The sequence below is a fragment of the Ischnura elegans genome, chromosome 6 (genome assembly GCF_921293095.1).
Source record: "Ischnura elegans chromosome 6, ioIscEleg1.1, whole genome shotgun sequence".
Classification (NCBI taxonomy): Eukaryota; Metazoa; Arthropoda; class Insecta; order Odonata; family Coenagrionidae; genus Ischnura; species Ischnura elegans.
Genome location: NC_060251.1, coordinates 30,774,328 through 30,791,244, shown reverse-complemented (window position 1 = coordinate 30,791,244; position 16,917 = coordinate 30,774,328). Strand labels below are relative to the sequence as shown.

The window sequence follows — 16,917 nt, the reverse complement described above, 5'->3', positions numbered from 1 at the left end:
TGGCACCTTATATTTGGGTTTTATTTAAAGGTTACGTTAAAATTTACTAACTAAACCAAACTAAAGAAATTCCGAACAAGTCAAAGTCCAAACTACACAATAGTTTTGAATATTATTTTTTATTTCTCTGAGGCTTTCAGGGGGGATCTATACCCCTCATCCCCCCTCCCCCCCATAATTATGCCGCTGCTTTGTATACCAGTGGAGCGCTAAAAATGAGCACTGCAATTGATAATTCCGCCAGTTGTCAAGTGGGAGTTGTGATATGGTTTTTGTCGGCAAAAAATCAAGAACCAATTGAAATGTATCGCTAGATTTGCAATGTGTAATGTCAAGGAATAATCAATCAGAAAATTAACACACATGATACAAAACAAGCATCAGAGAAAACTCAGCGAGAAAGTTTTATTTGTCCATGATAATGCTCGTTCACACATGGCTAATTCAATCCAGGACCTCTTGGATGGCTTTGAATGGGAAGTTGTCAATAACCCACCATGAGGCCTAGACTTGGCACTGAGGGATTACCGGGACTACCACTTGTTCCCATCGATGAAGAGATGGCTCACTACGCAACGATTTGACACTGAAGGTAACGTGCATTCCACTGTACCCAAACCAGAGGTTGAGCTCGCAGGAGGCAGATTTCTACAGAGAAGGTATTTAAAAGCTTGTACCATGTTATGATAAATGTTTTAGTTTAAATGACAATTATGGATAAAAATAATCAAAGAGTTTAACTACAGAATGTATATGATAAAAATTGATATTTTCACTTTGTTTATTTTTTATTTCAAAATGTCTGTTACTTTCTGAAAAGCCCTTGTACCATACCAGGGTAGAAAATAATGTTAATCGAGTAATGGATAATGGAGACTCTACTGTACAGACTATCAAGTGATTAACCCTCGAGCTATCAGTATGGAGCACTGAGTGACTAGCGGATACATTTTTCTATAAAACATTCTTATCCATGCTGGAAAGAAGCCATCATTCCTCAAGCCCACCTAAAATTAGGTAAAATTTTCAGGTATGAATTGAGTTTCACATGAACAGGTTTGAAACCTCAGTCCCAAGCGTAAATATTGCGAGCTGTACTAACTGTTCCCATGAGGATATTTGAATCTTTTATGACAAGGCTTTTCATGCTGTATAGTAATCAGGATTAAGTTTTCTCAGAATAATTCCATTTTAAATGCCTGGGATTCGAATTTATATGAGAAAGACAACTTTTTTTTTAAATGCTGCATGTAGAATCTATGCATAAGTGCACCGATATGACAGCAGTGATGATGAAATTTTTGCCTTTTTTGCACAGCTTTTTATCATCATAGAATGATCACAATAATGGTTTCCAAGTACATATATACATAATTTGAGTTTCATGTGGCTGTGTAAATTTTAGGGGAAAAAATGACTATTTTGACATCCTAATTTGCGATGGTACATAAGGGGCAAGGGTCAGTCTCAAATAGTGTTGAAGAAAAACTAAACTTAGTAATAATGATAATTTGTGAGACTATTTGGTTTTAATTTGAATGAATATTGTAAATAAAACAAAAAGAGTTTTCAATGCGCACATGCAGACACATCAGATCTGGCACAAATTATTCTGACAAAATTTTCCATAAACTGGATCAGCTGAAAATAAAAAGAAACTAGGATAATAGTATGCAGCAAAACATAGGAGGCCCGGGCAAACATTGAACTAGGAAAACAAAAGGTTGGAGAGGTGAAAGAGTTTTATTCACTAGGAAGCGGAATTACCAACGACGGACGAAGCAGGAAAGAAATATTCAGCCGAGTAGCACAGGCAAAGAGGGCATTCCAAAAAATAAAGAACTGGCTTGGATGTTGAAAGATTCAGAGAAGTGCAATTGATATGCAGTATGTACTACCAAAAGAATGATGGAGATAATATGGGTTGAGAGAGTATGTAATGATGAAGTGCTAAGAAGACTAGGAGGAACGAAAAGTTAAGAAGATATTTCAAATTTTAATTGGAATTTAACCATTGCCCCCACCTCTGGACATGTTGGGCAGTGGCATTCAGTGGTTGAGCTGGAACCAATTGTTGTTGAGACCCCTGAGCTTGCAGTTGTGTTACTTTGGCTTGATCCTGATGTTGTTGTTGCATCTGAACCATGACTGTTAGTGGTGGTGGTGATACCATGACTGTTAGTGGAGGTGGAGATGCCATGATGCTCTGTTGTTGTCTCAGGGGTAGGACATGTAACCTATGGTGAAATGAAATTGCAGTTTACCATCGACTGCAATCTTCTACGATGTTACATAATTCAATAAGGTTTTACGGTATGACAAATTAAACCTCTTGAAAAAGTTAGCCTGGCATGAGTTTATGACAGTATAAAATATCAACCTAACTGCAAAAGGATTATGGCCAATGATTTTTCATCACAGATAGCTTAAGAAGTAGATGGATCAAAAAACTGAAAAATATGGGTCTAATTATAACTCAAATTCTGCCAAAATTGACAGTAATTAAGACATGCTGATATGCGAGAAGTACCAGAAAACTGTAATAGGGCTCAATTGCAGTTACCTTTAAATTTTTTATCATTACTAGTATCAGTAACAATTTTAAAAAGTAACTTTTTACAGTAATTAGAATGGTTACAGTAACTTTTTGGTAAACATTTTTAAAAGTCACACAGGGTCAATACATCAACATTGGAAAAGTTTTTTGAAAAATTAAAATTTTTTTTACTTTTTACTCCAAGTACTGCATTTTACTTATAAATTCAGCATTAAATGAAGAGTGGAGAAAAGTATCAGCCATCTCACATTAGACTAAGAGAGAGGGTTGAGGCTGGGAAATATCTCGCATTGTCTTGCATAATGGAAGGGCTGAGTGGAAAAAGGTAGAGAGTGTACAACGTAATACTTGATTGGCCCCTATGATTACTTTTTCAGTTAATTTGGACTGAGACTATAGTGCTCATTATAATAACTTGGTAAAGTTATGCTTGTGGAGACACATTGGTCCATTTGATGCCAACTTCTCGAACTGCATGTTCCAAAGGGTGCATGCTGATAAGTAATGATTACTTTCAGAAAACAATGAGTTGATTATAATAGTAATACCTACATTTTTTTAAATGCAATGGCTATATGTAAAAATTAAACTAAATGTAATTCTTACTTATACTAGGTGCGTTCAGAAAATAATGGGAAAATTAGTCTTTTCAAAAAAAAAATTAATTATTCGTCTATATTAATGTTATCACTTTCATAATATCCATATAAATAATGCACTTGTCCTTGTGCTTCTCCCAATCCTCGAAACACTTCTCAAACATGACCTTTGATACAGCCCGTTGCTCTTTCAGAGATTTGAAAATGACGGACCGTTAAGGTTCTCTTTATTTCTGGAAATGTAAAAAAGTCACATGGAGTGATGTACACCATGTATGGTGAATATATGGATGCTGGGGCATCATTACAGTATTGTTTCTAGCTAAAAATACACAAACAAGCAATGAAGTGTGATCCAAAAATTTCCAAGCTCATAAAAGCACGTCTATTTTTATTTATTTTTTATTTATTTTATTTTATTCCCAAACCACCGAATACAGCCTATGTTGGCCATTTTACATCGGGGTATTCAACAAATTTAATAATTAAACGCACACGAACAACCATGCCCTGGACAGGGGAAACCAACCCAGGCGGGACTCGAACCCGCGACCCCTTGTTTGGCAGGCGAGGACGTTACCCCGCCGCCACCGAGGCCGGCCCTTACGAGGCCGGCCCTCTACCCTTAACGGCTGCCGCAGACGAAGTAAACAATGAATAAAGCTGAAAATTTAACAATTATACTTCAGGAGCATGCATACCAACATTATAAAAATAAATTTGACAGTTGAACTGTCCGAACTGCAAACCACCAAAATTTCCTTGTATTTTCTGAACGCACCTTGAAACTCGGTTACTTTTACTCAGATACTCTGCAGCTCTGCTAACAAGCACATTGATATCCAATAATACAAGGAGGATAATTATGTATCTTACTTAAGTATTAGGAGTCCGACCTGGTAGCTAGATCACTGGTAGCTTGAGATTTTTGTGAAATTGAGCTTCAGCTGATATATTGGCTGCTTGGAAACAAAAGGGTTAATTAGAAGACACAAATCTATTCACAATACACTCTCACCTCGGGACAATCACAATGACAAGTGGTACCAGTACTACTTGGTGTTGTGTGGCTTGTGTGACTATGGCTTGATCCTGGAGTTGTTGTCCCATTGGGACTATTGGTAGCTTCTGTTGTTGCTTCAGTTGAAGGGCATGTAACCTAACAGTGGGAGAAATTTTGTATCGAATTACCAAGAGGCTATGGTTGGTTTCCAAGTAGCATAGAGTAAAATAGTGTGAGATCCCCTATTTGCCGATTATTTCTCAGAGCTAAGTTCTTGGAGCATCACCAGAATGCATGTCTGCCATATTGCCCACTTCATGGTATCAGGCTATTCAGGGGCATGCATGTGATGCTCAAAAAATACCCACACAACAGAAAAAAATTGAGAGAGTATTACGTAATGATATTCACAACTATAATATGTACTAGAAATAAAAACAATATTATAGGTAACTATATGTAGACCAGCTAAAATCCAAAGGGCACTAATTCTCGTCATTTGAGTTTTTAATATGCTGCCCAAATCTGCCCACCATGTAGACTTGAACAAGTTTGAAACAAGGGGTTATGGAAAAGTGGCTGCTGGACAGACCAATACATGATACTGAGGACTAGTTTGAACTTGATTTTTCCACCAAGTTTTTTGATGCTGCTCCATTTCAAATGCTACTTTAATGTCACTAAAGAGTATGTAAACTATACTTATATGTATACCAATGTTTCAACTGTTACTTTCTCACTGCATAGTGTAATTGTGACAACATTGATTACATGTAAACATGGTCAGGATGAATAGGAGACTTTATTACTGCTATTGACAGTATCAGGGTTATTGAAAGATCGTTGAATTCAAATTTCCTGGCTAATCCAAGGAAAAAAATCTTCCTTTCCCACATTTTTGCTCTCTCCTTAAGACCATTACTTAAAATTTTGGCTAGGCTTGGTTAATCATGACCGAATTGGCTTATGATTCCAGTCCGCCCAGGAAGTATGAACAGATCTGAATTCTTATGGACAATTCTGTGTAGTTCAAAGTATACCAGGACTAGCCGCGGTGGTAACTTTTACGGGAGTCACCCGCAATGCACAATCGTGCGAAAGATCCACAGAGAAAAAATCATTCGCCTTGACCGGGATTTGAATCCCATAGAAATATATATATAGAAAACTTATATATATATATAAGTTTTCTACCTCTCCCCCTTTTATGACAGTCGCGGGTGTACGACGTCTTTGTTTCGGGACCCAACACTGCGGGGTTTAGGCTTTACCCTCGAAATCCGGTAGCAGGTACCCTGACCCTTCCTCTTTTATTACCCCTAATAGCGGTAAGGGACCATGGTCATGCAATTGTTTATCCAGTCAGTTTTCAAAATAAATATTTGGTCTTTTCTCAAGAAATATAAACTAAGAATTGAATTCTTTGTCTTTTGAGGTGCATTTACAATTTTTAAACAAAATTCTACGATAAATATCAACTTATATCTCGAGTTCTGTATAAACATCAACATGGAAATTGTTGCTGCATTAAATGCATTAATATTGACCTTAGAACTTCTTTTAAAGTTTGACAATGCTCAGAAAAAAATGAGGAATTCCATTCAAAGTCTGCAATTTATGTGCAAGCAACAATTATCCATGAGCTAGCTACATATAAGCAATACATAAGTTGACCGCGAACCGTGATGCAGGTATGGTCGTAAACCCGGAAAGGAGGGAGTACAATTACTCTCGGAGTCCGAGATAATGCGGAGTCCCAGCGGGAAGGGGTCGAAAAAGTTCTACGAGACCCTTCTTAACGAATGTCCTCCAAAAATGCTCCGTACCACGAGAAATAAGAGTCTCTTGGGGCTCAGTACAGGAGTCATGCTAAGATGAAAACTCTGCCGTCTCGAAAGGGTTAACCGGCTAGAATTCCAAGAGAAGTACCTTACTATCATTCGTAGGAAAACACCAAGACATATTTAAAGAAGAAATTTCTTCTAGAATTTGGTGGAAGAAAGAAAACACACAAAATATCTGCTAATTGAAAAACACTATGCAACGCAATTTAATTGGAATCTTACTTTCTCAAACACAACAATTAAAAGTGATATTTCAAAGCATTACTCTACTTGCAAAGCAAGTTCACCTAATCTTTTTGCCAAAAAGAAGTACATATGTCCACATCCAACTGACAGAAAGGTATTTATTTTGATTTGCTCTTCATGATAAAAATTCTCCCAGAGTATGACTGACAAAAGTCTCTGACTCTCTCACTGAATGTTCAGACAAAAACTTGTCATTATTATCAGAAAAATGCCAATGGTCAATTATTATCAGGCATTTGTCAAATTATTTCTAAACTGATTTGTCTGAGCCCCTAATCAGAAACTTGTCAGATTTTTGTCAGTGTTTTGTCAACTCATATCAGTGATCCAAATTTGGCTATGTACTGCATCCGACGTTTGCCAGGAAAATGTCAGAGCTTTTCACACATGCTCCAACTTTAATTACAATTACCATCATGATTCATCTTGATGCTAGCTTCACCAAAATGTTATTATTCTCACACTTTCATGATCAAAATAGTGAAGGAGGTTATCAACATTAAGGTTGAGGAGAATCATTGCAGATGAAAGAGTGGAAAATTGTATTAAATGTAATATATACCCATCAGTTCATGGTCAGCAATGAGCATGTAACAAGGTAATCAGATTTTGATAGGGAATTTAACAAGAAAAGTATGAGAAAGTGGGCCATTCTCCAACATATTTTTAAGCGTGTCTCATAAAAAATGGGGGAAAATTTTTAACATAATTTGATTGCATTGAATATCATACATACAGCAAAATGAAACCACTGAATTTATTACTTTCATCACCAAACACAGAAATATGTAAGGGTAAGCAGAGATGTTAAAGTTTTTACCAAAAAGTTGCTACCATGCTACAGCATTCATTCTTTCATACTGAATTTATTTAGATTTAACTATTATATTGTGCCCTTCCTCTGCTAGGGCAACTCAGGAGGCATCTCACTAGGGTGACCAGACGCCCGGATGAATCCGAACATGTCCACCTTTTTAGATGTTCGTCCAGTGTCCGGGTGGATTTTTTAAGAATCGGAAAATGTCCTCCTTTTTCAAAATCATTATTTCATGTATAGTGTATCTATTAATAGCCATTAAGAACTTCTCAAAATTTCTGAATATTTCTTCAGCATACCAGGGTACAATACAAATGCGGAAAGGGTATTTTCTCTAATTTCATCTCAGTGGACTGCTGAGGGAAACAAATTAAACATTGCAACAGTAAATAAAATGTTTGCCTTTATAAAAAGAGTTCTATTACAAGTGTAAAAATTGCCTAAGAAAATTAGATCAACAGAAATATATACAAAATCATAATAAATTTTTATTGCTCTTAATTGCGAAATTGTCCTCATTTTTCAAGTGCCCTAATTTTTTTTCCTTTATCCTCTTATTTCCTAGGGTGCTCTCCTCATTTTCAACGCTTGGTATCTGGTCACTCTAACAAAATAGAGTGACCAGGTATTAATTAATGTGAGATATATATACCACATTCTAATTAAGAATTAAGGAGGATACCATGGATGAGATAATCCTTGGGCAATGGAGTATCTTTGATAAGAGGTGGATGGGAAAGCTATGAAAAGTAGGACTCAAGAAGATAGCTCAGATATGTAAGAGGCCGCTGACATTTTCATTCCCCAGACCCTCTCTCCTTAAGCGACACACTAAGCAACTCTAAGCCCTCAACACAAAGTTCTTCCTGCCTGCTGCCTTGAGTGCATGAATGCTCAAGAAAGGGAAAAGGTACTTTAAACCCAAGCATATGAGGGCATGCTAGTCAACGTTAAGAGAGAGATTGCACCCGGCCAGGAAGGGAGAAAGGGAGACACACCACGGAAAGCGGCACTTGATGTCTTCCTATTTGTTAACAATTAATATGTACTGTGTCTGAATATGAATACAGTGATTTGTAAGTCAGTTGGTGTCCTCATAATATAATGTTTCCTCGCCTGTTTGAGGAGCCCACAACCTGCTACGAGGTCTAACAGAAATAAATTTCCACCAGGAGCATCAACCACAACTGTACTAAGTAAATGGAGGTGGGAGGGGGGGAAAGTTGGTCCAACCGATTCTCACCCAATCTCATGTGGGGGGAGGAAGGAAGTATCACGCAATTTTTTCGGCAAGAAAAAGTGTAAAATTGCAAGAAAACTGGGTTTAGTTGAATACGACTAGATTCCAGACAATTAAATTTATTGCGGCTATGCGAACACCACAAAGTAACATGGTAACTCTTCAATTGTTTAACCCTTTCATTGCGTAAAATTTTCTCAGAGTTGTTTCACATTGGCGGAGAATTTTTTTTCACTGCATTCACTTTATTTTTCGAAAATATGTAAACAATTTCAATACAAAAAAGATTTTTATATTCATTTCACTATTTTTTAAACAATTTGTTAATGGCATCACAGTGATGCCATCCGCACCCATGTGAAACAATGCTCCGGATATTTATGCAACCCGTTACACAAACATTAGGTGACGACGGGCAACTAATCTTTGCGTAGCAACTAAGAAGCTTAAAATAATTTCTGAAATGTTGGCGGAATTGAATTATAAAAGAAGATAAATATATTCTCAGTTATCATCCACTTTCCCTGCATCATATTTTGGGAAAATAAAAGTTTTTGAAGTTTAATTTTCACATTTATAAATTTTTAAATTTAGCAGTAACTTAGATTTGCATGCAAACATATGAAAGTTATTTTATCTTTTTGACAATTTATTTTGCGTTAATGCTATAAAAACTAACTAATAATTGTGGAATTCTTTGAAAAAAGGCTTCAAACTAGAGATGTGCGAATAGTATCCGCGAATACTCGAATACCTCGAATAATAGAAAGTATTCGATATTCGAGATCTCGAATAGTTATGCCAAAGGTACCGTCTCGAATACCTCGAATACTTTGAATTTCGCGTCATACACTGTCGCTCGCACGTCGTTGGTAGTTGACTCGGAAAAATGAGAACTCAAGTCGTCTAGTGCATGCAGCGCCGTTTTAGGCAAGCTGACGAAATACATCAAATTCACGGGTTCGAGCGGTGAAAAGAGTTCGACGTGGGGAACCGAAATTGATCGGATGAAAAAAATCCGAAAATCCCAGGTGTCCCCTATCAGGAGAACCTCAGTTCCGTGGGATAGCAACATTGGCGCATTTCCCACGATCCGCTATCCCCATCCATTCAGCGTTCGCCCCACCCCCTCAGACGATTTCCTCTTCCCCGAAAACAAAAAAAGGTCCCGGCTCCTGCAGGGATCGTATTACGAAGACCTCAGCTTTGAAAAAAATATCAAGTTACCGGAAAATAATAGAATCGTGTTTCACCCTTCCCTCTTTCTCCCCACTGACCATTTTCCGGCAACCATCTTTTGATAAAATGAGAGGTGTTTGCCGTGTGTCCTTTGTGGCTAATAATGACAGGCATTTATTTTGAATCATCCCCAGGAGATGAAACTACCATAGGGAGGAACTCAGTGCCGTGGGATAGTGACATTGGCGCATTTCCCACGATCTGCTATCCCCCTCCATTCAGCATTCGCCTCACCCACTCTTGAAGATTTCCTCTTCTCCGAAATCAAACAAAAGATCCCAGCTCGCGCAGGGATTGTATTACAAAAACCTTAGCTTCAAAAAATATCAAGTTACGCGAGAAAAATAAAAACGTGTCTCGCACCCACCCCCCTTTTTCTCACCCACTAACCTTTTTCTACCTACCTGCTTCGAATTTCCCCCTTTCTCGAGGTCAACTGCTGCATGAGTCATCTACTAGCCCGAAAGGTGTCTAACAATGACTTTCGGCAATTGTTATTACACCATTATTGGATTGAAATATTAGTAATATGCGCGTAATTTAAAAAAGAATAAGACCAAACACGACATATTTCTGACTTTATTTAAGCATTTTGCGCAGGAAAATAAATACCGGGAAGAAGAAGAAATACGACGGAGGCGTAATGCTCAAATAGGGTGGTTTCCTATTATTTTTTATTGCCTAAATCGAAATATTAATACTCCTGAAGTACGTATTTAACGCTTTTAGAGTTTTATAAGATGATATCTATTTTTCGCGATTAAATTAAAAGTGAAAATTTTCAAGCGCGCGAAAACGCGACGGGTAAGTATGAATGCCGGGAAAACCCTGTCGATTTCTGTAACAATAAAGTCTGTTCATTGTCTGTCAGTTGGCTGTTCGTTCCCTGTTCCCTGACCAAGAGAGAACAGGCAGGCGACTGTTCGTAGAATGTAAATTGGAACGCCTTGTCTGTTCCTTGTCTGTGAGAAAAGGGTTACTTGTCTGTTCCCTCCCTGTTAAGAAAGCGGCATTCTCTGTTCCTTACCTGTTGGACCACAGACAATGAACAGACAGGGGACTGTGCGCTGTCAGTTCATTGCCTGTTTTCTTAGGTTGTTTGTTCCCTGTTCCTTGACCAAGAGAGAACAGGCAGGCGACTGTTCGTAGAATGTAAATTGGAACACCTTGTCTGTTCCTTGTCTGTGACAATGTGGGAAGATGGTTATTTGTCTGTTCTCTCCCTATGCGCATACTTTGTTCCTTAACTGTTCGCTGTTGCCAAGTTGGACATAATAGACAAGAGATAATTTATGTTAAAATAGAATTAAAAGTTGAAATCCATTTGAATGATTGTAAGAAAAACTTTTATTGTGCTTTTCCACATATTCCATTAGTTATAAAAATCTTGAATAGTTGCAGAAAAGCAAGCTTTGTCATCATTAACAGAACAACCACTACATCAACAAATATTTCACATGCCTTCATCAAAGAAATATGTACTTCCTTAAATTAATACAACTCGGATTCTGCACTATGTCAGTATAATACGTGTGATTTTAAAAGAGAAACACGCCTTTAAAGAATATTTATGAACACGATGATTTCACTTCTCACAAACAAACCTACAAGAAAGACAGTCCTCTGACAATGTTTGTTGGTTCTTATTGGCGACGTAACGCACATACGCATAATACAAATACAATACAAATCTCAGTACTTGCTCAAAAACTTAAGAGACACAATAAATTATTAAATAAACACACTCAAGAACAAATATCACTTCACGACTTTCACTATCACTGAATGGATGCACGAATTCGTCACTGCGGGCATTTAGGAGAGGTTAAATAATAATCAAATAAATAACTGTTTTCACCGCAACCAACAACTTCACCACAACCACCACAACACAGTCGACCATGTGCTCGTAAACTGTCCGGATAACGGTATCGGTTATTGGCGTCATTGTTTGCGTTTGCTATCTTCTATAGGTAGGTAGCAGCACCACGCTATCTTTCCGTCCTTGTTGAGAACCTGTTCACTAGCCGTTCACTGCATAGATCTTTCATATAGGTAGATGGCGCATGACGTCACGCAAGCGTGGTCAACATAAGCGTGGTCGTGTATCACGTGACTCGGGTCAGCGTTATGGTGAATACGCGTTGTGCCTTCGGTTGCGATGAGAGATTCCTCAAAGGAATTTGTCTTTCTTTTCACTGCTAAGTTTTTCCCTGTTAAAATTAAAGCCGTGTTAGCCATGGATATATTTATTACTGATTAACGATTTTGTAATGCAATGCATGCGCTATTTAATAAGAAAATAAAAGAATTTAGGGTAGCTCAGGCATCCGGCAAGTTACGGAACAAGGATATTTTCCTTGTATAGACGATGGAAGTATTCACAGCTATTACTTCCCTATTTCTAAATTTAAGGGACCATATTCTGGAGCAAGATTTTGAAGAAAATTAGACAAATAACTTAGTTCGTGAAATAATATTCGAACACCTAATTAATCAATCAAGATTGAGAACAAGTAAGATTTATTTTCAATCTATTTTCAACTCACTCGGCTACCTGAACGAAATGTATTTTGCGGAATCTGTATGTCTTCCAATTACATGCATGTAACTGTAAACACTATTTTTGGGCTACATTGTGCCTATTTGAGTGTGAGCTGAGGCTGAGCCCTCAATCAGTTCTTCAGGTTTCTCCTTTTTTCTATTGCCTTATGCCAACTGAATCTCGTGTAGACTGTATGGTTTCTAATTACTATTATGTTATTTCTAAACCATTTTTTTCTCGTAGATTCTGTTTGATGGATGCTCTCTATCCTCATTTTGGAATTCTATGAAATTGATGCATGGGGGAACACGGGGGGGAACGAGGTAAGCGGTTTTTTTTAACGGGAAAAAAGGTGCTGCGCAAGCGGGAATATCTATCTGATGGAGTGAAAATTGAGCTTCACTTTTGTATTCAAACCTTGTTTTCCATTGTCGGCAATACATCTTTATTATCTGTGATGTTTTCATCACACCTCCAGCGGACGTATATTGTTAAAGGTTTCTTTAATAAACAATGATTTATTACTAGTACACGTTGAAGGATATTTAATCATTTTATGCGAACTGAATTACGTACGAGAGATGTTCACGTATAAAATTTCATAAAATCAATGCTGGCTGCAACACTGACTATTGTGGGTACTTTTGTTAATTAACATTCTGAGGAATCTTAAAATATATTTTCACCAATTTGCCCCAAGCAACGAGAGATAATTACCAGATAGGAGGAATAATCAGCTGGTTACAGCTCCTAATGTTCTTATCTGGCTTTGAAAGTCATGCAACATTGAAAGTGTCTTTCCTTTAACGATGACATTCTATTAATGACGTATTATTGAAAAAAAGATAGTACCTATCATTTGTGAAAGATTACTTATTAATGTACTGGATTGGTGGCTGAAATTCATAGCCTATGGTTGTGCATACATTTTTCTCAAACCATGTAATCTACCTTTGTGCAATTTCTTACTTTGTTTACGTATAAAAACGGAGCCTTTGGACGCAGGTGTTACTCTGTAAAGGACACAAACGAAACCAAACATGCATTCCTGAAGGCGGCTTCAGTTGCGCATAATTAGGGAAACTAATTCAGTTTTACTATAATTCTTCCTAAAACTGAATTGAAATAAACTCAATTTTGCTATCGGGTTCACATATAACACAGCAAAACGTAAATAAAAATAAATAGCAAAATAGGCACGTACTTCTCTAGCGCTGTAAGTAAAAGTAATATGTCTTTTGCCGAAGCGGGAACGATATTCACAACAGAGAATTCAAACGCCGCCATTCATTTTGACCCGAACCACGTGACTCCGAGAGCGAAAGGGGGGGCGGTATGTTGGCTACGCGCTCCAGCCGTAAGGGGCCTAGGGAAAGCGCCATCTACTGTATAAAAGATCTATGGTTCACTGTTGTCTGTTCGTTCACTGTTGTCTGTTCGTTCCCAGTCCGCTGAAACCACAGATAACATACTCTTTGGCTGAAACATACGGCCCCTGCCTGTAATTGGCGAAGTAAAGTATTTAACGTGCGTAAGCCGAGCAGTTAGCTAATATAATTTGCGTGCTCACTTCAATAACCGTCATCCGTGGTTGATGGTAAACGTGATAATGAATTCAACCGTATATAATTACTGTTTAAGTAGATGATATTTTCTTTGGATTCAATCAAACTTCCTTGTCCTCAATTAAATTTGGATTAATCCAAATTGTTGTCCAAATTCCGAAACTTAAAACAATTGTTCGTACGTTGTTCATAATCTGTTCTCAAAATCTCCAAACTGACAGCGAACAGGCATTATTTTTACGTAAATCGATAGGGTGTTTAGTGTTTGTTCACTGTTGTCTGTTCATTCCCTGTTCGGTGAAACATACTACCAACCGGCCCCTGCCTGTTAAAAGCTTGTTCACTATTGTTCCCGAAATGCTTGTTGCCTGCCTGTTAAGGAACAACCTGCAAACAGAGTACAAACTGTTGGTAGGCTGTTCGTAAGTTGTTCCTACTTGTGAGTGACCCGAGATTGTTCGTTGGCTGTTTATACTCTGTTCACTAATCTCCAACAGGCTATCAACAGACTTCAAACGGACAGCGAACAGGCATTGTTGTTTCAGAAATCGACAGGGAAACTCCGCGTGACGTCGTTCTGGTTCCCGCTGCCGCAAGTGAGGTGACCTTGGGGCGAGGCTCTGAGCGCTATTACGACGCAGGATGCTAGCAGGTAGCCGAGTACCATGCTAGCTGGTAGCGCTTGGCTTAAATAAGGATTATTAATACCTTATCAAACAGACTGTGTGATTATTAAGACATGTTTCCCTGAGCTCTGTGCCTCATGCATGCATTAGTAACCTCAGACGATGTAAAACTCCGATCCTCTCGTGTAGAAACTAGGTCCCTGTGACGTCACGTGGAGTGGCATCGCATGGGCGCCAATCTGGCCTTTTACAAATGAGGTAAAATTGAACATTGCCATCAGTCTAAACCGGTATTTCTGGAACGAAATAATTTGTATATTATGAATACACTAATGGTGGGTAACGAATCACAATCAATACCTTTCGTTTTCTTTAATGAAGGAAACTACCCTATTGTTTACATAAAATTAAAATATTCCATTAATCAGCTAAATTCCTTGTTTGAATCCTTTAAAGGCAATCACAATTACTCGCCAAAATCTTGGGTTTCCTGCTGCATAGTCAGGAACTTAATCTGAGCAAATGCATGGCGGTACATTTTTTGCGGAATTCGTCCAACACTAACAATGTTTATGCAGTGGATGGCATTAACATAAAGGCAACAGACGAAGTGAAGTACCTGGGAGTTACGATAACCTCGAACCTCACGTGGGGAACTCATATAAAGAATATTTGCGGCATAGCCCTGAAGAAATTAGGATTCGTCAAGCGTATTGTGGGAAGATTTTCGGATGAGAAAGTAAAAGAAAGGTGCTATTTCGCTCTCGTCCGACCGCACCTTGAATATGCAGCGAGTGTATGGGATCCAGTGCAGAAAGACTTAATCCGCGAGCTGAATAAGATACAAAGGAAGGCTGCGCGTTTCGTCAAAAACCGCTACGGGCGTACAGACAGTGTTACCCAGATGTTAAGCGAATTAGGCTGGGAGCCGTTGGAGACTCGGAGGCTGCGCGCTAGGCTTAGATTGCTTGAGCAATTGAGAATGGATATATTTATGAGCGACACAGAGAACATAATCTTAGAGCCACACTATATTTCCAGGTCCGACAGAAGCGATAAATTAAGAGAGATTTTTAGCCGAACGGATAGATATAAGAATTCGTTTTTCCCCCGAACAATAAAGGACTTTAATAAACGCTTGTCCCAACCTCGTTAGAGCACTTCTTCTTTTTTTTTTTTTTTTTAATAGCTGTAAACGGCTGGTGTCCTAACACCCCCTGCCACACGCCTTTTAGGCGGCTTGCGGGGTATTATGTAGATGTAGATGTAGATAGGCGACCTAGTCAAACATTTTCACATTCATCGTTTAGTATTCGAAGTTCGAGGTATTCGAATATTCGAGCAATGATTTAATATTCGAATTCGATATTCGAATTCGAGAAATCTACTATTCGACCCATCCCTACTTCAAACACAGCCCTGGAGCATCTGCACATCATATATCATCAGAGCCACTTTTTAGTCGTTCTTAGAACGTGAGGAGTATTATTTTTCTGTTTGTCCTTAGAGTTTCAGAGGTGTGTCTTTTTTGAGTAACTCAATAGATATTTCAAGAGATTATTATAATTTTCCATGCGTAAACTCAGCAGTGTTGCCACGGAAGGGGGGGTAATGGGTTACAACCCCCGTTGAGGCGCCAAAAACGGGTAAGATGGCCCCCGCACCCTCCAGAAGGGCCCTAAAATCTCCTGCAAAAACCCCTCATTTCAAAATCGTGGCTTTGCGACTGTATAAACTGTGTCCACAGAGATGAAATCTATCGATTAATTTTCGCACGACTTTGTTTGCATGTCCCCTGCCTCCAACATCAGGATCCTTCGCCCCTGTGTAAATTATAGCATCTTGCACGACGCCATTAGGCCCTGAAAGCATATATGATGTTATGCCGTGTTTGTGGCGCCAAAGCAACATGGACTCATGAAGCAGAGTTCTTTACCCAGATAGTAAATTTATTTCATTCTTTGAGTGAATAAATTCAAAAGGGGTCGAATTTTATGCAAGGGGTCTCTTGGTATCGGATCATCTACTCCAGGGTCCCTGCCAAAATGCATGCAACGAAAAATTAGTTGAAATCGGTCTCGGGAAAAAGTGGTGTGAAGACAAGAAACATCGAAGATATTTTCCTACATTTTCCAATAATCTGGAATGGATGGCCATCTTGTAATACTTAATGCAATCATACATTAGGTATACCAGACTAAAAATATCCCCCATTCCCCACGAGTAATATCCCTATGCTCGGTCTTTTCTAATTATAATAGCTCTATTTGGTTGAAGTAAAATATGTAAATTGCTTCAAAGTTAAAAAAAAAAACCCTTCGCGGAGAAGACTCAATGCAGTGTTCCATGCATAAACTTGAGTAAATTTTGCCAGAGGTAGTTTTATTGCGAGGAGATATTCTAAGCCTAGTTCACCAAAGGCTGATACATAAACGGTCCTTGGGGTTTGAGAATAGGAATAAAATTAAAAATAAAGGTTTCTCCCATATTCCACGTAAGTGGCTAAATATATGTAAAATACTGAAATTTCCAAAAGAAAAAGGCTCTACGGTAATATTATAAAAAAATAAAATCTCTGTAGGGGAGTGAAAATGCACGCAATCGAAAGATGTCCGAAGTAGAGACTGTACTAATGG

At 38.2% G+C, this 16,917-nt stretch overlaps 1 protein-coding gene across 8 annotated transcripts in view; it reads right to left on the bottom strand.

The window, feature by feature from the left end:
* The window catches only part of LOC124160269 (mucin-2-like), a 194,001-nt gene that overhangs the window by 41,422 nt on the left and 135,662 nt on the right, over positions 1–16,917 (bottom strand). For 5 of the 8 annotated variants that reach the window (XM_046536085.1, XM_046536089.1, XM_046536088.1 and 2 more), the window contains 2 exons: positions 4,175–4,315; positions 2,025–2,237 (listed from right to left, as the gene is read on the bottom strand). The exons of 1 other annotated variant lie outside the window; for it this stretch is intronic. In XM_046536085.1, the coding sequence (XP_046392041.1) occupies positions 2,025–2,237; positions 4,175–4,315 (354 nt within the window). The remainder of the gene's footprint in view (positions 1–2,024; positions 2,238–4,174; positions 4,316–16,917) is intronic. 2 more of the 8 variants (XM_046536091.1, XM_046536087.1) reach the window with 2 other exon arrangements.